We start from the raw sequence: 23115 nt of genomic DNA on the forward strand, positions 1-23115 counted from the left end.
TTGAAAGAAAGCCAACACAAATTATACTTTTAACACGCATTACTAGGTACATGTTCAGCATAAAAATTCTAATTATGAACGGTTAACGTTCGAAAATAAAAACGACTTCAGATGGCAATTCCACCTGAATTTGAAACTAGAAATTATCTAATTATTAAAATGAATGTCATGTATTGTTAACTGATATTCGAGTGCAGACTTCTAAGTAAACCATTCCTACATCAGACAGCTTTGTTGTTCCTTCAGATTTTCGTACAATTAAAATTAAATATCAACCTGTTTACAATCTTACGTAATATCAAATGCTATTTATTCAAATCTCCACATTTTCAATATATACATAAATAACAATGGTTTAGCTCACGGGCGTAGCCAGAGGGGGTTTTGGGGGTATTCACAAAATGATCATTTACAATACAGTTTTTTATTATAATGTACAATGAATAGTTCCTACAAATGAATGTTAACCTATTTTTAGAATATTTGTGACATATATTCAAAAATAAATATCTTGAGTTCAACTTATCAATTGGTCTTAATTTTAAAATAATTATAATTGATGTTGGCAGGAAAATAAAACAAAAAAAAACCTGCTTTATATTATTAATCTTTCTTTCAAGATTGCCTTCTCATGGAATGTGAAGAACTTTTAATGGGTTCAACTTGAGTTATAAGTTATAAGACTTATTGAATATCGGGAGTATTCTGTTGGCTTGAAAATGTAGAACGTTAATGTGGAATCAATTTTGTTCATAAGGTATAAGTACCTTACTGAATATGGGAAGGTGCTCGTAAGGGAGCACATGCTTGTCATTTTGATTCTTGTTATTAAATCGTGTTGCGGTTATTTCATTTACACTATTTACAGGATCGCTTACATAACTGGTTTTTTCGTAAAATTTCGTCGATATATTGTTAATATGGTCTTTTACCATTTCGATTTCTGATGAGTCATGCAGTTCAGAAATTCTGGTGAAAATGTTTTGATTTAAAATGAGTCTGAGAATTTTGTTTTGAAATTTTTGTAGAGGGCTCATAGATCGTGGTTTCAAGTGACACCACGCTGGTGCGGCGTATGTCATTAGAGGTCGAATTAGTGTTGTGTTTATAAGTTTTTTATTTTGGAAATTTAATTTACTGTTTTTGCGTAGCAAGGAATAGAGAGATTTCTTTGCGCCATATGCTTTTCCCATAATTTTCTCAATATGTTTTTTGAAGTTGAGCCTAGAATCTAGCTCCATTCCTAAGTATTTTACAGTGTGCTTTTGAGTTACTGGTTGACTGTTAATCTTGAGAGAAACCACTAGTTTCGTATCATTTATTTTTCGAGGAAGTGTTTGTTGAAACTCAAGAAGACTTCAACAAACTAAAAACATACTTTGACCTGGAAGGTCTTGATTTCCATAGCTACACTAAGAAAAATTAAAAAACCCATGCCTTCGTTATACGAGGACTCAATGCAGATGTAGACATTGAGGATCTCAAATTAGAATTAATCGAAGATTATGAAATGAATATAAAGAATATATACAGAATGAAAGGAACGAGAAATCCTTCATATCTAACCATTACTGACAACAAGGTTACACTAAAAAACCTGAAGAAGAAAGTCAGAATCCTGAACTATACCGTAATTTCCTGGGAAAGGCATTATTCCACAAGGAAAATGATACAATGCCGAAGATGCCAAAGATGGGGACACGCCACGTCAAATTGCTACGCGGCAAAAAAATGCCTTAAATGTGCTGGCGATCATCTGTCGATGGAGTGCACTATGGCAAAGACGGAACCGCCGAAATGTGCCAACTGCGAAGGAGCCCATCCGGCAAACAGTACCGCATGCGTGGAATATACTAGAATACTGGAAAGAAAAAAAACCAGGCAGAACCAAGATGTAAGAAATTAGAAAACCATTGGAGCAGTGATTGTGGCACTGTGAAAGATTGTAAGTAGTGTGAGTACACTTGGTTTAAGCTAAGTTAGTGATTTTGACACTTTGAGTTTAGTGAAAAATTTGGTGTTAACATTAGAGAACAGATATTCCTCTAAAATGGGGACGCCCGAGTCTCCATCGGATTCTAAAAGAAAGAAAATAAGACTTATGGACATGGAAAATCCGAAGTTTACCCATCCAAGTACTTCGAAGAGGACAATCGAAAACCTAGAAATGGATACGGACCTACCAAGCATAACACTAAAAAATAGATACAAGGCTTTACCAGAAGAACAGCCAGTGGTTCAAGCCAACAAAACCAAAATACCACCTATAGTGGTTCATGGAACATTCGAATCCCACACCGGAACGGTGAGGGTAATAAAAAGGATTCTGGAAGACTCGAAGTTCCACATCAAATATGGAAGAACAACATCCAACGTGTTTGTTGAAACCCAAGAAGATTTCAATAAACTGAAAACATATTTTGACTTGGAAGGCCTTGACTTCCATAGTTATACGAAAAAAACCGAGAAAACCCATGCATTCGTCATACGAGGACTCAATGCAGATATAGACATTGAGGATCTCAAATCAGAATCAATAGAAGAACACGATATAAATGTAAAAAACATTTACAGAATGAAAGGCACGAAAAATCCTTCATACCTGACAATAACCGACAACAAGGTTACTCTAAAGAGCCTAAAGAAGAAAGTCAGAATCCCCAATTATACGATAATTTCCTGGGAAAGGCATTATTCCACAAGGAAAATGATTCAATGTCGAAGATGCCAATGATGGGGAGACGCCACGTCAAACTGCTACGCGGCAAAAAAAATGTCTTAATTGTGCTGGCGATCATCTGTCGATGGAATGCACTAAGGTAAAGACAGAAATGTGCCAACTGCGAAGGAGCCCATCCAGCAAACAGTACCGCATGCGAAGAATACATTAGAATATTAGAAAGAACAAAAACCAGGCAGAATGTCAGAACACCATTGCGGAAATGCCACATCAAACTGCTTCGACTTGTTGATCACGATAACCCCTACGCCAGGTAAGAATGACTGTGAAGCTTGATTTGGGGTTATAAGTCATTTCGCGAGGCATTTTCGAGACATATAAAGACGGTGGCGCCATCTTTAGGGACAAATGTGAAAGTCCCAAGACCCTAATGACCGAAATCAAAAAAAATTACATCATTTCTACAATGTTTAGCTATTCACCTAACGTATCCACATTGTGCTTTCACCTTGTCGAATTCAAGTAATTTATCTCATTCGTTGTCTCAGTCATATGACATTATCTTGATTATATTTATTTTATTATTATCTAACACCAATAAATATTAAGATCACCCACTATTCACCAGATATGACATCAAAATTCAATAGCCCAATTGTATCGCACTATTGTGTTGTTGATAATCATCAATGGTTATCAGGATTTTCAGAAATTATACATGTTGATTAATAGTTTATAGTATTTCAGAATATTGAAGCATATTTATATACGGTTTTCCTATGGAAACAGGCGCGGATCCAGGCCCCACTTTTGGGGGGAGAACTTTCAGATAGTCAAAATATTGCAAATGAGGACCCCAGACACTTTCGCCATTTTGGGACGTCATTTTTTCTGCCTTTCATTAATATGGGTTTTCAAAAAACGTATTGAAGGTGGAATTTTTGCTGATCTTGTAATTATTTGAGCCTTAGTATGTCATATTCTAGGAGGGTCGGCAAAATTCAAGAGGTGCCTGCCCAACCCCCCCCCTGGATCCGCGCCTGAATGAAAATGATACAATTTAAAATATAATGGCAACACCGGGCATTATTTGTTGATATTTCTTATATCATTTGTTTTCAGTAGGGTATGCCATTTAATCATGGAAAAATACATGCTTTACAATCTATAGAAATTGTTCTGTTAAAATCGGTGCTCATTCGTGAATACTTATAGAAATACGAGAAAAATTTTTGGACGACATTATTCATTTAATGGACTCACATAATTTTTCACACAAATATGATACAAGAGCATCAGTTGTCCAGTTCCAAGTATAGGCGGTGTGCATAATTCGAAATAGAGACATCTGGTGGTGACCTTAGTGAAATACGTTAGTAAAACATTGGAGACAGGATATTTTAGGTATAGTTTTATAAATTATTGTGGAGTTTATTTCGAAGAATGATAGATATTCAAGCATCTTTCTGGTTTTAAAAAATCAGCTTCAATCATTTCTCCAAAGAAAATGAAGAAAAAGGCGAAGCTTCTACTAAATTTGATCATGTTTACAACATTATAGATTGAACTAGTTTCTTCATTTCTGAAGTAATGAGACAGTCTTCAGTGAATTTGCCACCTTATAAGGTCTAAATTACGTAAGTAAGTTGGATGAAGCAGAGGAAATTTATGATTACAGCATCAAGAGCCTTCCTATTATTCACTTAGAAGGGCACCGACTGGAACATCAGCAAGTCCTAGAAGTATTTTTTAAATGTCCTGTTCTGCAATAGGGTCAGATCAGTGTATTCTAGGTACTGAATTGATATTTGTGTTAGTTAATAGTTTATCATACAAAAGTTTCAGAGAAAAATATTGCCACATTCAGGAATAAGAACTAGGGATGTGTGGTTCGTTCAATTTCGACGACCCGGGTCGAACCAGATCAATAGCTCTGACGACCCGGTTCAAAAGACCCGTTCAATTGACCCAATGGTTCTTTTCAGCTCACTAGCTCAGATCGAACCATGCACGATTTGCGCATGATTCAAAGATCCGTAGATCTGGTTCTTTCGTTCATTCTTTTCTTTACCTGGTCAAGTTAAGGTTAAGAATGTTTTTGTTAAGTTAAGATCACCAAAATGGATATATTTTCCGAATATTAAATCTGAATTTCCTCATGTTCATTTTGAATGGAATAGCTTGAAATAAATATAAAACTACCACTATATTCACAAATTCGGATTCAGATTTCAGAATCGATAGTGCATTCAGAAAATATTATGAAATATAATTTAAAAAAAAAAAACTTCTGTTTTCTTGAAGTTCAAATGGAGAAAGAAATTGGTGAGAAATAGTCTCTAGACTTTCCTATATTGAAAATCAGTCAAATTTGTAAAAAATTTTATCGGAAAAACGGTTTTTCCTCAATAACTTTCCATGCCTCGGATCTATAGTTTTCCGATAACACATTTGGATAGCCCGTGAAAAATACTATCATTTTGGTGGGTCACTTTTCAATATCGCTCAAAGGATAAGCAAAAAATCCAGAGTCCCGCTTACGTGAAACACCCTGTACCTTGTTCCCAAAAAATGACAAATATGTTCATTCATTTAATTCATTTTAATCAACTTTACATAGTTTGTAGTATAGTTTTAACTAAACCTACATTCATGTTTCTGAAAAATTTTTATCGAAAAATAATAAACAATATACATTAACACATTTTCAAGATATCATAATTGGTAATTATCATGAGAGGGAGCCATTACAGACAGTTACTATCTATCATTTTTGTTCAAAACCGGGTGCCGACTGCCGAGCCGATGATTCATCTGCGAAATGGATGTATTTTATTACTACCAGATGTTTCTTTGCGGTCAACCCATCCGAAATAGTCTACCTAGACTAGAATAACGAACCATTCCATGGATCTTTCGATCTTTGGGACCTAAAAGATCCACAGATTGAATGAACTGAACGTGAAAGTTAGACTCATCTGGATCGGTTCGAACGAACGAATCATTTTCAGCGAGACGACCCGATCGAACCATTCGTTTTGAAGACCCGGGTCTTTTGATCCGTTCGTTCGTGAACGACACATCCCTAATAAGAACTTGTAGTTTGTCAGTCAGACCCATCGCTTGCTGTTTCTACGTATAGGCCATGTTTTTCATTTCAAGTTAAACTATATTCGATGAAAATAGTGTTCTCATATGGTAATAAGACATTCGAAACTATTAGTGTGCTATTTCATGAAGAATTTGCAAAAATTACTGTCAAAACTTATTTTATTCATTGTAGAAATATGCTGTACACATTGTGTGACATAAAGTTTAAATATTGCAATTAGAAATATCATTTTCCAAGCCTTAATTGTTCAATGATAGTACTGTCCAGAATAAATTTAAATATTGCAGTGACTTTACATATTCATTTATCGTACGGCACTGAGTTATCTCAGTTGTCACATCTCAAATTCTCTCTGCAACATGACCCATGAAATTACTCTCAAATGAAAAGATATAATTTTTCAAAATCACTTGGATCGGTTTGACATGGGAATTCTTTTCTTTCTTCTTCAACTTCTATCGAAGCATTTTTGTTACCACATGTGAATGAATATTGAAAAAATGATTCCTCCTTGAGTATATGCTTTCTACCAAATCCGGCTATTCTTCTTGTATAATTTTTTATTTTCGAAGTGGAATTATCCATTTTTTATTATCCTGAAATAAGTTGAATGAGATTGGAAAGATGTAACATATAATTTAAATTATTTAAGCTGTGGAAAATGTTTGGGTTGAAGATACCTCAGAATCATTTCTTCTCACGTTTCCCATAAAAAAACACTGCCTATTTTATGAACCACTTCAGGTTGCCATTCTCTCGAATGATCAGGACTATAGTGTAAGTTTTAGATGAAAGAGTCTTGCTAACATTTCTCAATTATTCGAATATTTTCACCGAACTCTTCTCACACTATTAATCCATATCTTTCCTTTCTTCCTTGAGCCACTTTTTCCGAAAAGAACAATATTTTATAGTGTGTTCTGTGAAAAGAATTTTAACCACCAACTACACAGCACTGAATTCGTGAATTTCGTGGAGTAAATTTTGAATTCATACTTTCAGAATTCCTTTTCAATATTGTATATCATAAAATCAACTCAAAAGTCCTTAGAATAACCAAAGAAAAACAAATTTCAACACCACTCAAGCAGGCAAAACACATAAAAAACATGTTTTACTAAACAAAGTGTTTAATTTCGCCACGGAGGTCGCTACATACGAATACACGCACACCGCCTATAGCAGTAGCGTAACATAATTTGATTAATTTGGAAATTATCAATTAATGCTTAAAAATAGTTTACAATGTAATTTGTCCATGAAAATTCTTTCGTGTTTCAAAAGAGTCAATGAGATTGGCGACACTAAACTTACATCACATTTGTGCTTGATCCCGAATACAAGAGTATTCGGGATCAAGCACAAATGTTGTCTTTATGTTTATTCTGAGGTTATAAATAAATATGGAATCATAGAATGAACGATTCACTGAGAGTTCCACTAAGTTATTATATTGATTGAGTCAAGTGGGCCGATCCCGGAGGTACTGCAATACCGGGCCAACCCGCGACGGCGGTGGAGCAAGCCCCTAACCGCCATCAATTTCCAAAAATCAGTTTAATATACTGGCCCCGCATGCGGGGCGTATCAGATATTAAGCTGATAAGAACAGATACTACACTTTGATCTTAGCCATAGGGCCGAGAAGCGATAACTAAAAATTATTTCAGACCTCTTCTTACGGATCTACGTACCATACTTCTGAGTATTATATAGAAGGTAACATCGTAAAAGCCATCTAGTGTTCAAATAGAAAATTAAGTTAGATATATGTATATTATATAGATTTCTTTTTGTTATTCGACTTAATGTTCAAATATTTGCCGCTAGATGTAACCATTACAGTAAATAAACACTATTTTAATAAATCTGAAATACGGAATATATGCCAAACATTTTGTTCATACCGTTCATATTGTAAATAAAATTTACGTACTCCATTATTCTCCATTTCATTCGATGAACTACTTTTACCTTATATTCAATATAAGCAATATTGTGATGAAATTAGTATCAGTAGCATTTACACAATAAAAACATGCTTCCGTTTTGATAATAAATTCCGGTTTCCTAATTATTTCCTCCAATTAGCCCCATTATCTTGTTAAAAACAGCTCGGTAGTATATCACTCATTTTTACTCAATAATCAATGAGGCCTGGACAGGCTGGAAATGTAACGAAAAAATATTCTCGAAACAGTTGAAAATTATAATGTATTATAAGACTATAAAGGATAAGCTGAAAACCGTGCAAGAAATCCCCATTTTAACACTTTGCATCTTACACAACAAATTAATTTCTAATTGATGGAGTTGTTGGATGTTGCAATCTACCATCACAAATACTAAAATTTAATTTCCACTGAATATTATCCCTTCCTTTTTGATTCAAGGGAATGTCGAATAGACTCCATATAAAAAAATGTGATCCAATCCATCCATGCGCAGCAAAACAGTTGCGATGGCCGGGAATCGAACCCGGATCAACTGCTTGGAAGGCAACTATGCTGACCATTACACCACCATCGCACGTTGGAAAGTGGTGAAATCACATGAGAATTAAATAATTCATAGATTTTTGGGACTTTGATATTTTCATTATTGTTGCTCAACTCACTCTGTTTAGTTTTTAGTGGTACTGAAGATGGCTGTTTAGCTCAAAACGTTCTACCAAATTTTTGAATAAAATACTTGAAATACAAATCATTTCTTTTATTATTTTCATAATATACTGAATATTATTTCCAGTATAAGTATTGGGCATTCCTTCCTTCTCCATAACAGAACATATATATTTCTTCAATGCTTCTTTATTATGTATTTTTTTATTTTATAAAGTTTCTTCTTTTTCACCTAATTGATTATTTATCTACCTTTTTGTTGCTTCCATTACAATCCTATGTTTTTAGACATTTTCTTTGTTTTTTCATGTTTTACTATTTATATCCTTCATTTTTGTAGTCGCTTCCTGTTATCTTATTTTGGTTTCCAACTATCTGATCTAGAAGTTTTTATTTTCTAGCTTAGCTTGGCTACATATCTTACTAATAACGGTAGATACTTTGCAGCCCATTTTTCTCAAATAAATATATGCAAGAATAACGAATATATGTATCAAATGCATTTGGGAATGTTGATGACTAAAAATCAAATTTTTACAATAGATCCTTTTTTTAATGAAAATAAATATAAACACTTCTACTTTCCGTTTTACAATTCTCAAAATTCTTTCGAATATTTAGCTATAGCTTCAGAAGTAGCCATTAAACCTTTAGCAATCGACAATAGCTCAAGTTTTAATTTAGACAAATACAACTAATCAGATCAAAAAGAAAATAGATGATAACTTCATTCAGATTTTCGAGCACATTAAATTTCGTAAAATCAAAGAATTAATACAATCACTAATTTTCAAGCCAAATTCTCAATCAAAAATAGTACAGAATGAATAGATGAAATAAAACATATTAAGCTACCTAGAAATTGTAAATTTATTAAATTTGACGTAAAAAAAGTATCCCCCTATCGAAATCATGAAATTAATAGATGAATTTTCAACTGAAAACATACAAACATAATTGAAAAAGACAATATTTCGAATTGTCTTAGAGTTTGTCCTTAAAAGAATTATTAATATTTCTGTCAATGGTCTAATCATGGGAAATCTCTTAGTCTGCTTTTAACTGAAATTTTAATGGATAATTTAGAACGTAAAATTTGGAACCCCCTTTGAGTTAAAATTATCTTTATTGGTATAGGTATGTGGATGACATTATTTGTTGTTTTGAAGGTACTAATAGACAGTTACGATATTTTTTTTAATTTCTTGAAGAGAAAGAAGAAAGTATGAATTTTCTTGATATTTCAAGGCGAAATGATTCTATATATTGAAAAAAGGATCACTGTTCAACACCATTAGAATCCTTTTGAGAAAAACAGGTACAATTCTAGACAGATTTTCATGAATAGTCACGTAGACGAAAATAAAGGTCGCTTCTTTTGAACATCTTTAAATAGATCTTCGGAAATTCCAGATTGCTGTAGATGAATTATTTAGTACCCCAGGCCCAGAATATCCGGGTACTTATAGGGATGCCATAAATAAATTATTTTATTGTCCTGTAGGTACCCTTATTTTTGGTAAATACAGAGCGGTCCAGGTTTCAGTTCAATAACTGGCGTCAGACAGAAAAACTTTTTTCATGGAAAAAAGTGTCTATAAACATATATCATAACATGCGAGATAATTCAAATTAATTAATTAAAATTTGGAAGAAAATCAGTTTTTTATTTATAATTCTAGTATTCATTGTTTTGATTTTTAGGTATTGAAGTCTAGATGAATGTTCTTTTTGGAATGTTCAATTAAATGATACCTGCAAGTGATCTGGTAATCTACGACAATTTTTGTACTTTCCTTTATTAGTAATGATAAAATTTGAAAAATTATTGTTATGGATAGTGTTTGCTTTGTAATAGATCATCTCGAGACTATTGAATTCTATGAAAAAAATTTAGATGAACTTTTTTTCAGTAAAACTGCTGATTTAAGAAAAGGAATAATTTCCTCAAAAAAAAAATTGTGGATTAGATTTTCAATAGAAAAAGGATCATCGCATCCATATATCTTTTCACTGGATAACTTTGGTAGGACATTATTACCCAATTCTAAAGATTACAAACTTCGAAGACTAGACCTCAATACCTAAAAATTGAACCAATACATTTAATAATACTAGAGTTATACAGGTAGAAAACTGATTTTTTCAAACTTTAACACCCTGTATATCATGGGAAGAGTTGTTCTATCTGACTAAATTCTGGACCACCTTGTATAGTTGAGAATGCGTTTTGAAAAGTGACACTTTGCAATGTAACCAATTCTTGATGAAGCCGCTAAGACAGTGGAACAATTGTCGAATTAATAAAAATCTGTGGAAATTAGAAGTGTTTATATTTATTGTTATCGAATTAATATGAATTTCCATCCATTAAATAAGAGATCATATTTCTAGAAAAAAATCCATGTTAATAGATAATGCCGTAGAAAAAATAATCGAATTACTTGTTGCGTAGGAGAGATACCACGTAAAAGATGCACCCAAGACCAATCAAAGTGTAGAATAATGGACCTCCAATAAAATTTTGAGCTACGCCACTGAGAACCACTTGTCTATTCACACAAAACACTGAACATATGAGATACATCATTTTAAATTGCGAAGTATCAAAGGCCCTCATTTAAGATTCAACTAAAAGTTTCAACTATAAATTAAATTAATATTTATTTGTATTCAAGAAAATATAATGAAATAAGGTTGAAGATATGGTGCTTTAATTGAATCAACGAAAAAAAAAGTTTCCTTCGGGCCGGATTTGAACCAGCGACCTATGGATGTCAACAATTCAATACCTCTACAGTCCACCGCTCTACCAACTGAGCTACCGAAGGTGTGTACAAATCAGGATTTCAAAGCTCAATATAAGGAAGATCATTAATTTGAGATAGACATAGAATAATCTGGAAAATATACGTTTTATGTTTTCCATATCAAAATTTAGGACTTAGACATTTTTTTTATTGATGAAACTATCGATAGAATATATTATTCAGTTATTTCCATGCACTATCGAAATTCGACGGAAAATATTAAATATCTTATTTCATTTGAACCAAAACAGCCAAATTTTAATAAAGATTCGGAAATACCAATAAACAGCGAAAAAAAGCTCTGAATTATACACAACAGATGAATTTGATATAATAAAAACAAAAAGACCGCCCGAGCAGGGACTTGAACCCTGGACCCTTGGATTAAAAGTCCAATGCTCTACCGACTGAGCTACCCGGGCTCTTGGATGTTACGAGGCGTCAGGCATAACTTAGGTAGTTGTATACGTCTCCAATCAACCTTGAATTCTAAAAATAGTTGGAGGAAATATAAATAAACATACCTGAATGCCTTAGTTTTTTCCAGAATTTGCGAAATGACGGTTTTCTTCATAGGGAGAGGACTACCTCCAGGAGTACTAGAAGCCGATCTCTGTTTTTCTTCAGCTACCATAGCCCTAGCAAGTTGCATATCTACCTCGTTCATGATTGCAGGAAAATCACAACACAACCTGGAAAAACGTAGTATCTTATAGTTATGTTAATTCACTAACCGTTGTCACACTTTGATAACCGAATTCAAAACTGTATTACAGGCGACGGCGACGCTATAAAAAAGACGGAACGTTTTTGCGTAATTCAAAAAACCCAAATATAATCTGCAATGAGATTTTGCGGTGTTCACGGTTATTTTCAGAGCAAACCGAAGCGTTATTGTGATAAGAAGAGAATAGATGCGTGTATAGGTGAAGACTAGGTATCCCTGACCTGCTTGGAAATTAGAATAGGTTTGGTTCTTGAGTGTACCTTCGATAATTCCAATTGGACCGTTTATTTTGTTTATTTATCTGAGAGACGAAGGTTGACTGATGAAACGGTTCACGAAACGCCTGCAGTTCAGTGCTGTAATCCTTATACCTTATATGGAAATGCCCAGATTTATTGGTAATGGAGCGGCCATAAAGATCATTCTGCATATTGGAACCTTTTTCGAATAATATTACCCTGTGTAAAATTTCTCGAATTTGGCAATTCCAGTTCTCTTCTATTTATTTGAAAGGGACCGCCATAAAATGTGATGCATTCTTGAAAGAGAGCCCCATCAGTGGGACCAGATTTTTTTCGCATTTCCATGAAATTTTTAGTAGGAAGAAATCAGATTTTGGTAAGCAAAAGTAGTTTTAGAAATCTAACCGAGACGGTTTTTCGAATTGGGATATCTACTCTGTTCCTATGAATCAATTCATTGTTCATTGAGGTTCTACGCGTTTCGAGAAGAACGTACATAAACATAGTAAAATCATAAAACCTCTTTGGTGGCTATCGGCTGAGAATAACTAAGAAAGGTGATGGTTTCTCCGAAAAGTATCTCATTTAAAACAGATGGTGTAAAAACTTCAGTTGAAAATATACCATTACCTCACATTTTGTATTCTATTAAGCGGAAAAAAATTGTGTAACTGGAATTTCATTGACAAATTAGAGTGGCTGAATATTTCAAATTTATAGATATTCATTTCACATTACAGAATCGTTTTTTCTATTACCTTTAGTTAATACATAATTTTTACGTATCCTTGTATTCTCAATCAACTAAATTGTTTAGATTCATATCATTTTGTAAGATGAGACTACGGGAGCATATGTTCAACTGTTGAAAGCAAATCAAAAACACCATCAGAAATATTGATGATCTTTAATCGAATTGACTAATTCTAATTCTGAAAGTTAGTATTGAATTGAAAAATAATTATTATAATAATTTTTGTTACTTGAAATCCTACTTATAAACTTGATTCTTATTTATCTTGTATAGAAGGATCTTTGAATATTTTCCGCAAAACGTATTTTTTTTATTAGTCGTTCAGATTAAATTTAGAAAAGTTTCTTGTATCTAGTACCTCGAACACTGATATTCAAAGAATTTTGTATTTAGTTTTTTTTGTATTTACGTTTATTTTGAATGAACATCATTATTATTATTATTTGGGAAAAAAGCTTTTACGGAAATGAGTAATTTCTGAAGAAGAAACACAAATCGGTAAAATCTTTTCTGATAGGAAAAAAATCTTATTTATCCACTTATGTGACCTTAGTTTTAGACTATAGTCGAAAATAATGAACTACTTGTTTGAACAAAATACATACGAAAACGGATAAAAAGGTCGTGAAAAATAAAATCTCAAAAATTGATTAGCGTTGATTGGCGTTGGCCGAAAGGCGATTAAAAAATTTAGTAGATTTACCATACGCCAATCTGGTCACGCTGAGGCTGAGCGCCATTGTCAATGATGCAGAATTTGGGAATTTAACTCTGAACAGCGGAAATTTGGAGAAAAATTAGTAATACCTAATTCGGGCTGAATTTTTCTGATTATTGCAGAAAGTGAAGTTACTTTACGATATTTCATATTATATCAGGCAATTGCATATGTATGTAAACAATAAACATAATACAGGGTAGAGGTACATGTTCGAAAATTAATAGTGGTTGTTGAAGTACATATTTCCAAATTACATATCACGGATTTGGAAATAAAGAATAAGTTGAATAAGAATTGAAAAACAGAATTTATGTTTGCCAATTTCGAAATTTCAGCATATAGAACTCTTGCAAGTATTAATAAAAAGCAGTATATCCTATAATGTTCGAAAACATAGCATCAGACAGAAATCAATAATAATAATCTTTATTTCGCGAAATATTTACTTGTGCGTAATTAAATTATTGAGAAATATGTAAATTCTAAATTTTGAAACAGAATAGCAGCATTCTGGTCTTTATTTTTGATAATGACAAAATTGTATAATTTTTCAATCAATTTAATAAAAAATTCTGTCTTTTCTTCCTTAATAGATAGTGAAAACATTCAGCGCATATCAAGCTGGGTATAAATTCGAATGAACCGAAAATTAGAAGCAGATTGCTTGACAAAATTCTCGAAGGTATTTTAAATTCAAAAAATATTTTGAAGAATTCAAATTGAACAATGATTGTATGTTCAAGTGGAGTAAAATTTGAGAAAAAATAAATAAATAACTCACTATATGTGTTGGTATTATTTTTTAGAATGTGTATAAAAAAATTTGAGCAATGTTTGAAAACAATTAGGGGAGAATATTTTTTTTAAACCGGGCAAACTGCTTATAAATTGAAGAAAAATATTTTGAAGCGTTAAGTATGAGATAAAAAGGAAAAAAATCCTGAAAACTTTTTGAAAATAAGACTGCTCATATTTTTATTTCAGTTCAGGACGGTTTGAATAAAATAAAAAACAAAGGCGCAATATAGGTTTCAAGTTAATTCTGCGTTAAACTTCTAAGTTTTTTGTATCATACCTGATGCATCAAAATCCTTTTTCTATTGGAAGACGTCTAGATTAAAATTCACCGTGTTTGAACCGTTTCACCACCGACACTTTACGATATCCAAATATTTCAATGAATTAATTATATTTCAACTTTTTTACGATTTCTTTGAACCAACAAAAAATAAATAATGTTCATTCTTCATTCAGATTTCAGAGAGCTTCCGTCCGACACGGATAGACAATATTTTACAGAAGGGCGGGACTTGCCCAAAATATGGTAAGGGTGCACTATGGGGTAGTTTCATTTGAATACGCCCCTTTCTACACTTTCAGCCAATCACAGACATTCTTTTCCAAAATATGTAGAGGTGGTGTTGAAAACCAAATTATGTCAATTTCATAGAGCGGGTTATTCAAATTGTATAATTGGTGAGGTTTTTTTATTATGGTAAATATTTTAATGGAAAGACTATCGAACCGAAATTATTCCAAGTGTGGGACTCAAATAGGCGAGCAAATAGGACACTTTGCAACTATTTCATCAGACACTAAAAAGAGCATGGAGTTTTTAAACATAAGAAAAAATTTAAAAACTGGAGCTTTAGCTGCACCAGTGAAAACAGTTTATAGAAAACACCAAAATAACCAGAAACTTTTATTGGCAGAAAATAATTGAACGTTGATTTGGAATTATACTTGATTGACTGCGACAATTAAACTATTTTCTTGTAAGATACATATCCATATATGCATGTTCCAGTGGCGTACCCAAGGGAGGGGGATATACCCCCAGAGGGGGAATATTCATTATATGTAACAACCTTATATATCTCAATTTTATTATGAGCAAGCAGAATTCTTTGAAAAATTTCTTCAAAAGAAGGAAAATTTGATTTTTTTCTTTATCCCGTCTGGGTACGCCACTGGCATGTTCCATATCAAATGCCATTTCATTGATATAGTTCCTAAATTGAAGGAACAAAGGAAAATGAGAGATCCCTTGGATAATTTTAAGAAAAAAAGTCCTATATTCAAAACGTTTTGTTTTCAAGATACAGGGAGTTTCTTGTAATCCTACTTTTGTGTGATGATTACCTAGACCAGTTTATCGAATATTTATTAATATTCGGATTGAGTAAATGAGTACCAAAACTTACAATTAATTTATTCATCACATCTTACTAACTGGATCTTTATAGATAATAATTTCGATGGTTACTAAAGAATTGTTTAAAGTTTTTTTTTTAATCGGTAGCACATACCTACGACAAAACTACAATTTCATTTAGAACAAATTCAAATCTCGGTTAATTTATCAAAAATAACAAAGACACTATATCAAAAGATAATTAATCAGGAGTGTATAAGTTAACTAGTAATGATTGCCAAAAAATATATGTGGGACAAACAGGCAGATCTTTTGGAATTAGAATTAATAAACATCTGAAGAGTTAGTAAGAATAATTCTGCATATTCCAATAACTCGTTAGATTTAGGAGATAAGTTCAACCAAAATTTCGAAATTTTAATTATTGATAATAAAAATTATGGTCCAACCTTCCTAGAAGCGTTAAAAATAAACCGATACAATAAAGTTGGAATATTGTTGAACGAGTGAACGGACTCTTTCTGTAACCATTTATTGCGGGAATTGCCAAAATCCATTGTCAATACCTTGTATACCTACCCAATGTACCCTATAGTTATCTATATCACTCATAAATGTAAGTTATTGAAAAATGTGAAATATCTGAAGAAGCTAGGTACTATGTAGTGAAACAATTGTTGTATTACGTAATTAAAAGTGGAAATAAAAACTGTCATTTAATTTCTATTAAAACTACAAGACACCAAAAAGTGTAGTGCTTTTACATTTACTACCAGAGTGGTGCACCAAAAAAAATAATTCTTGAGGAAAGAAGCGAGCACTATTCCATAAAAATTCAACCTGTAGATTTGCATATCACATAATGAAAACTTTAATTGCAATACCTATCAATGCCAAATTCAAGTTTTATATCTTGTGAAGGGAAGGTGCTATGAGAAAAAATCAAACTTTAACAAAAGCGTTTGCGGGTACATGTTAATAGGATTTTTTTCAGTATAATGGGTATACCGTAAAATGATCCGAAGTATCTGTAAATTTCGTTTGTACCTCCAAAATTCAGGAACACCTGAATATAAATTTATATATTAGTTTTCTGAGTGTTTTACTTATATAAGGATGAATTTCCGTCAAGTAGAGACAGAAACAATCAAGAATCTTTCCACTAGGATTTGAAACATTTTTCACGAAAGAAATAGAATGAATAGAAAAAACAAATAGGTACTATAAGTTGTGATAAGGTACCTATATATGTATTTTTTTATATTGTAGAAAATTAATATTCCATAGGTACCACAGGCCGAACCTGTATGGAGTTGATTTATATAACTTAACTATTATAAAAACCAAATTTATTATGTTAAGTTTGGTATTTACCTGCTTTACACTTATGTTTTCATTCAAAGGTTTATACTTCTAAAGCATTATGATACGAGTAGCTTATTATATCTTTTTCAATCCCCAATGATCAATGATGAATATTTTGTTACTTAGGAATGATATTACATTATGAAAAATAAGATATATCCTAACATAAAGTTCGAAAGAAAATAAAAGAAATGTACAATCTAACAAGTCACGTATCCACAGAAAGTACTTGTACCTTTTATAAATAATTATCATTAATGATAGTATTCAGATCTAAATTGAAGTAATTGAAACTTACGTATCTCACCAAGTTCCATTAAAAACATACACAATCAGAAAAAAAACATAACACCAATTTGTTTAAACGATTATCCGAAATTTGAATTATTACGCAAATACGCACATATGATAAATGGAGGGAAACTGCACAATAGCCTGTGTTTCCCAAAAAACGGTTGGATCGTTTAAACTACTTTTTAAAAAATTCAATATATTGTTTGAATAATTATGGTAGTAATTCCGATAATTCAAAAACTACTGATATATATTAAAAAAAGAATTTATTTCAGAAATGTAATGAAACATGAAAAATAAAGGGATAAACACAACACGTTTATGATAATGTCATGTAAGTTTTAAAATGTTCTTGAGAATATTTTAATATATTTATATCACAATTTTTGAATTGAATTCTGAACTCTGGTGAAAAATACATTCTCCTTATTTTCTGCATTGTCAAAAGAGTTTTTAGTTTATCTGAACAGTAGATCAAAAGTAACCCGTGGCGATAGGATTGCTGTAGACATTTCGTGTCAAATGTCAGTATTCAGTAGTATAAGTCAAAATCAAAAATGGAAGAGCTGCAGTTGTCGGAAACTTTACAGAGATACTTTTCTGATATTTTTTTATTATGTGACGAAGAGAGCTCAGGAAAAGCTTCTGTTTTAAAAACTATTGAACTTATAAGGTCTGGAAATGTACCTGAACATGTAATAGATGAGGTAAAAAGCTACATTTTCGGCTTGAATAATACTGCTTATATTGTCTACAATAAAAGTATATTATAATTAATTCCGTAATATTATATTTAATTATATTTCGTTTTTTGTAATTTAAGATATTCGTAAATATCTGATGATAGTTTGTGCAAAATTATTATTGCGAATTATTTACATTATTCACGTTTATTGTGATATACTTCAGAAATTTAAATCAGACATCTGAGTTTCATACAAAACCTAATGGTCTATTTGAGTACTCTTGATTAGTTTCTATTCCCCTATATCAATAATCATTATTTCAAATAGTTGTTATTCATTCCAGATATCTGAAATAATATGTTGGAATCAATCCACAACTAGTTTAAGTAGGAAACAGTTTTTCTCTGCTCTCAAGTTAGTGGCAGCCTATCAGTCAAGCAGAAGTCTGAGTAGTGAGATAATAACAGCCAATATAGATTTGCCTTTGCCAAAGTTTACATGGAATAACTTAGGAAATGAGAGCCCCATTCCTGATTTGATAGAACTGAGTAATGATTTGAATGTATATAGAGAACACATAGATACTACCAGTACTGACTCGGAATTTGATAGTGATACATTAAGTCTGAACCGAAATGGATCTCCAGAAGTTTCAAGTACAACTTCAGATAGTCCAACACCAACAAATAGTGTACAAGATAGGAATTGGGCTGGAAGAGGTTGGCAAGGATTGATTTCTGAGGAGCAAAGACAACTACTGGGTAAGTTCAAATCTGTTAAGAAACTTAATGAAGAATCAAGTTTTTCATTATCATACTGCTGATAAGTTATAGCAATATGAACTCCTAAAAGCCAGAAAATTTTTTATTATAATCACTGTTCACATGAAACCAACTTCAATTTTTCATTCAACTTCATTGTTGAATATTTCAAACTTTATAACCAATGTTGATTTGCTTGAGCACAAAACTCTATCTCAATATTTTCTTTTTGATAAATTCTGTGTCAATTTGAATTCTGTTTATGCTTTCAGAGATTACTAAAATCTTTGCAATTGTCCCATTGAATTTTTTTATGTATAGTTTTAAACCTGTGCTTCTGAAATAAAAATATAAATACATATTGCCATTTCTTCAGTTAGAATTTCTACTTCATCTAGTTTGTTAAGTTAATATCATATGCTCGCAAGGTGTATCATTGAATTCATTAAGCATGTAGTTTATTCAACATTGGACTATTTTCCTTGAATTTATATCATTTTCATGCCCCAGATGCCAATAATAATTGGGTAAAGTGAATTTTTAAGAGTTAATTGTGATATTTATCTTTCATTTATTTAATTTTCAGTCATATTATCATTGCTTTTTTATTTTTATACTGAATTTTTGCATAAAATATTCTTGAAAATCAATTCACTCATTTTTTCTATTAGCATTGATAGGAAACTATCTGAATCTATTCCAGATTACTGTTATACTCTTAAGAGGATTTAAGATTTTTTCCTAAATATTAAAAAAGTACCTAGTTTTGTTTATTGATGATGCATACAATGTAGAAGCTTTATTTAATTTCTGATTATCTTGAACTAATGGTTCACTAAGACCACAATGTGAAAGGTCAAATCATTTGATGTTTAAGAGATTATTCAATTTTTTTCTTAAATATTATTTTATTTTCAAGAACAACTGTCTAATGCTTTTAATCGACATTTATTGATTTATTGGAATCTAAGGTAGAAGGTAGAAAATTCTGAGAAAAATCCTGACCATTAAAAGATTAAAGAACTTATAACAAAACAATAGAATAGAGGGATCTATTGAAAAGGTTTACAACCTTCATGATAATTCTTTGTGAATTGAATATTGTATAATTTTTGTGACTCTAACAATTCTTTTATTTAAAGGCCTGATATTAGTGAAGCATAAAAGTTTTTTGGGAAGAAATTTCAACCTGCAATAATTGTAATTAAGGAAATTCTTATTGGGTTATTAATATCATATTTAACATAAATTTTATTCAAGACATTTTCAGTAGTCGTATTTTACAAAATTTCTTATTCATCCCTCTTAATTATTCAGGTACAGAAGAGGAATTGTCTGACAAACATAGCAGTGAAGATGAGACTGAAGTTTTAGATGATGTTTGGACTATTACACCTGAGCAATGTACATACTATATAAAACAGTTTAAGACCTTGCAATCAGACCTAACCGCACTGCTACCCGGACCAGTGGCCAGGACCTTCTTTGAAAAATCACGCTTACCAGTACAGACATTGAGGAAAATATGGCAGCTAGCTGATGTTACAAAAGATGGAGCCTTGAGTTTACAAGAATTCATGACCGCCATGCATTTGGTTGTGTTGAAGAGGAATAATATTGAGATACCGGATATTTTACCGCCAGGTATGAAATTAAAAATTGAGTAAACATATTAGTAATAATATAAAAAGCGACTCAACTTTCGATAAAAAAATCCATAGATCAATTATTTATATAATTTCAATCCAAAATGCAAATATTGTATTTTAAGTCAATGGCATTTTGACTCCTTCAAGAAAGAACTGTTATTACTATTTTGATATATTCTCTACTTGTCTCTATATACAGGTTCATCAATTCAGGTAAAAAAGAAATGAGAAAAAGAGATACAATTTAATATGTTTATATGATCGCATATAGGAATATTTTTTTTTTGTTGTACTGATTGTATTATTATGTTTTTTAGTTTAAGAAAATTGAGCTCTTCTCATAGCTTCAATAATGATAATGACACAATGCAAAAAACATTGAAGTGTAGTCGGGAGCTTATGCTCTAGTTCAAATTCGTATTTATGTTATTTTTTCACTTGTGAACTTTCAAACTGTAAGAACATACTGTCAACTCAAGACCATTTACCACTCTTTTGAAACTATTTTCTTTGGAAAACTAAAAAGAACTTCAAAAAAATAGATGCATACTTGGAAGATTTTATTTTTCTCCTTCATAGCTGTTTTATATCAGCAACATATAAGAGAAGAAGAACATTATGCTTTCAAATTTGCCTATTTTGGATAAAATCCATAGTTTTATTGATATCTACAGATTTTTCGAAAATAAATATTGATGCGTCTAGCCATAAACTACATCAAGCTGAAAAAATTCAAAACAAATCAATCATTTATCCAAAAGATATTCTGTAGTTCACAGGGTTATTAGATCATAAATCTCAAAAGAAACATATACTTAAACTTGTACATGCTATATTTTACATAGCTGATAGGTTTGGATAACTTTTTATATATATCTACTTAATGTTCATGCAAAATTTCAGTAAAAACTTACAGACAGATTCTCAAATATTGGTACAATCTTCACCGAATTTTGCATGAACTATTTTGCAACTAATATCTGAATTTCACTTTGATTGTAAGGGTTTTTTTTCTGATTATTGAGAAAATAAAATTTTATATTGGTATTACTCAGAAGCTATCGAACAGATTTTGATATATTGCCAATAATATTTCACCCAAAAATAACCAAAATTTGTGACCTTTATTATCAATTTCAGGTTTGATACCAGGAAATACTGATCAACCGAAGTCACCAAGTCCAGAAACTGAACCAATATTATCACCACCAGCTCTTCCATCATCAAAAGAAACCGCCAAAGAATGGACCAAGTTCGTTGAAAGCCCCACAAATTCCATTTCATCGCCTGGACCCAAGCCTGTCAACTTCGATTTTCAGAAAGTTTCCCTGGATAAAGATCCGAAAATTTTGCATCCGAAAGCATTAAGATTAACACCAGAAAATCCAGGAACATCGAATGAGGAACCCAGAGAGATTGTGGATGGACCAAGTCCGAAATTGTTTTCAGATAGTAATAGTTTGACAGTAGGACATAATTCGAATTTAACCAACGTCAATTCCCAAACTCAAAACAGTGCTATTCAGAGGCCACAACCTAAGAAGATTGTAGGAAAAGGCGCCATCCCACCTCCGCCCACTAATCAAAATAGTTTCGAAGAAGGCCCAGTGAGTTTACCCGCTTTTCCACCGCCAAAGAAGGATAAACCACCACCACCTCCTCCTAGATCATTTAAGACTCATGGCAGAAGCTCTTCACTGGATTTGAATCGTCTGACTAAAGTCCCAGTTGTACCTCCTAGGGTCAGTCCCAGTATTAATCCGTCAAAAAAGCTGACCAATCAAAAATCAGAAGGCGACCAAGCTGTAGCGGCCCCAACAGATAATCAAGACGCAGAAGTTTCCTTTGCCAACTTCGATCAGTTCGAGAAATATGAGAATGTCCAAGAGGGTGTGTTCCCTGGTAGTGTGTATGAAGCCGAGAGAAAAAAATTGTTTGCGCAGTTCTCGGTGCCGGAAAGTACAGAAGAAGCGGGTCCCAGAAGACACGGAGCTTTTGAGGTGTATAGGAAGCCAAATAAAGGAAGGGAAAGTCCCATATCGAACGAAGAAAAACTGAAATGGGATGTGTTCCAAAAGATGCAAGAAGAAAATACTGTTCTGTTGAGACTGTGCCAGGAATTAAGTCAAGAATTAGCTGATATAAGGGAAGAGAAACTAGCGCTTAAAGTGAGGTTGGAAAAGCTGATGAACGGAGGATAATATTTTATCTATATCAGTCTCGAGTTCCTTCGTCACTTGTTAGGTTTTAAAAATGCTTCTAAAGTATATTTTTTCTAAAAATGAAGATATTGGATCACAAGGTAGGATTATTTGAAAGAGTAAAAGCTATCAGAGAGTTGTAAATTTTCATTGTGAATTGTTGATAACTGTTGGGCTTTGAATTGTTCGACTATCTCGATTTAAGTTTATTTTCATAGATATAACGAGAACACTATCGCCAGTTTCCCTAGAACCTGTATAAATAAAATGTGATTTAGTTATGGATTTATTATCGTCTATTAAGTTTGAATATATATATTAGAAATCTTTTACTTCA

At 32.1% G+C, this 23115-nt stretch overlaps 2 protein-coding genes and 3 non-coding genes across 5 annotated transcripts in view; 1 reads left to right on the forward strand and 4 right to left on the reverse strand.

The window, feature by feature from the left end:
* LOC123681628 (NAD kinase-like) overlaps nucleotides 1–17596 on the reverse strand; it is a 160694-nt gene extending 143098 nt beyond the window's left edge. Inside the window, exons 1-2 of the mRNA XM_045619846.1 lie at nucleotides 17486–17596; nucleotides 11748–11915 (exon numbers count right to left, since the gene is read on the reverse strand). Of these exons, the coding sequence (XP_045475802.1) occupies nucleotides 11748–11890 (143 nt within the window). The 5' untranslated portion in view covers nucleotides 11891–11915; nucleotides 17486–17596. The remainder of the gene's footprint in view (nucleotides 1–11747; nucleotides 11916–17485) is intronic.
* LOC123683582 lies at nucleotides 7254–7444 on the reverse strand. Its single transcript, XR_006748049.1, has one exon. It is a non-coding gene; the product is annotated as a U2 spliceosomal RNA (small nuclear RNA).
* Nucleotides 11154–11244, reverse strand: Trnay-gua. Its single transcript is given in 2 exon segments — nucleotides 11154–11189; nucleotides 11208–11244. It is a non-coding gene; the product is annotated as a tRNA-Tyr (tRNA).
* On the reverse strand, nucleotides 11573–11645 carry Trnak-uuu. The gene has a single exon. It is a non-coding gene; the product is annotated as a tRNA-Lys (tRNA).
* A 415-nt stretch (nucleotides 17597–18011) lies between the features above and the next one.
* Nucleotides 18012–23115, forward strand: LOC123681629 (ralBP1-associated Eps domain-containing protein 1). Its single transcript, XM_045619850.1, has 4 exons — nucleotides 18012–18188; nucleotides 18511–18928; nucleotides 20246–20572; nucleotides 21718–23115. The coding sequence occupies exons 1-4, from the start codon at nucleotides 18039–18041 to the stop codon at nucleotides 22776–22778; spliced, it is 1956 nt and encodes a 651-aa protein (XP_045475806.1). The 5' UTR covers nucleotides 18012–18038; the 3' UTR covers nucleotides 22779–23115.

This window comes from Harmonia axyridis, chromosome 6, assembly GCF_914767665.1.
Source record: "Harmonia axyridis chromosome 6, icHarAxyr1.1, whole genome shotgun sequence".
Taxonomy (NCBI): Eukaryota; Metazoa; Arthropoda; class Insecta; order Coleoptera; family Coccinellidae; genus Harmonia; species Harmonia axyridis.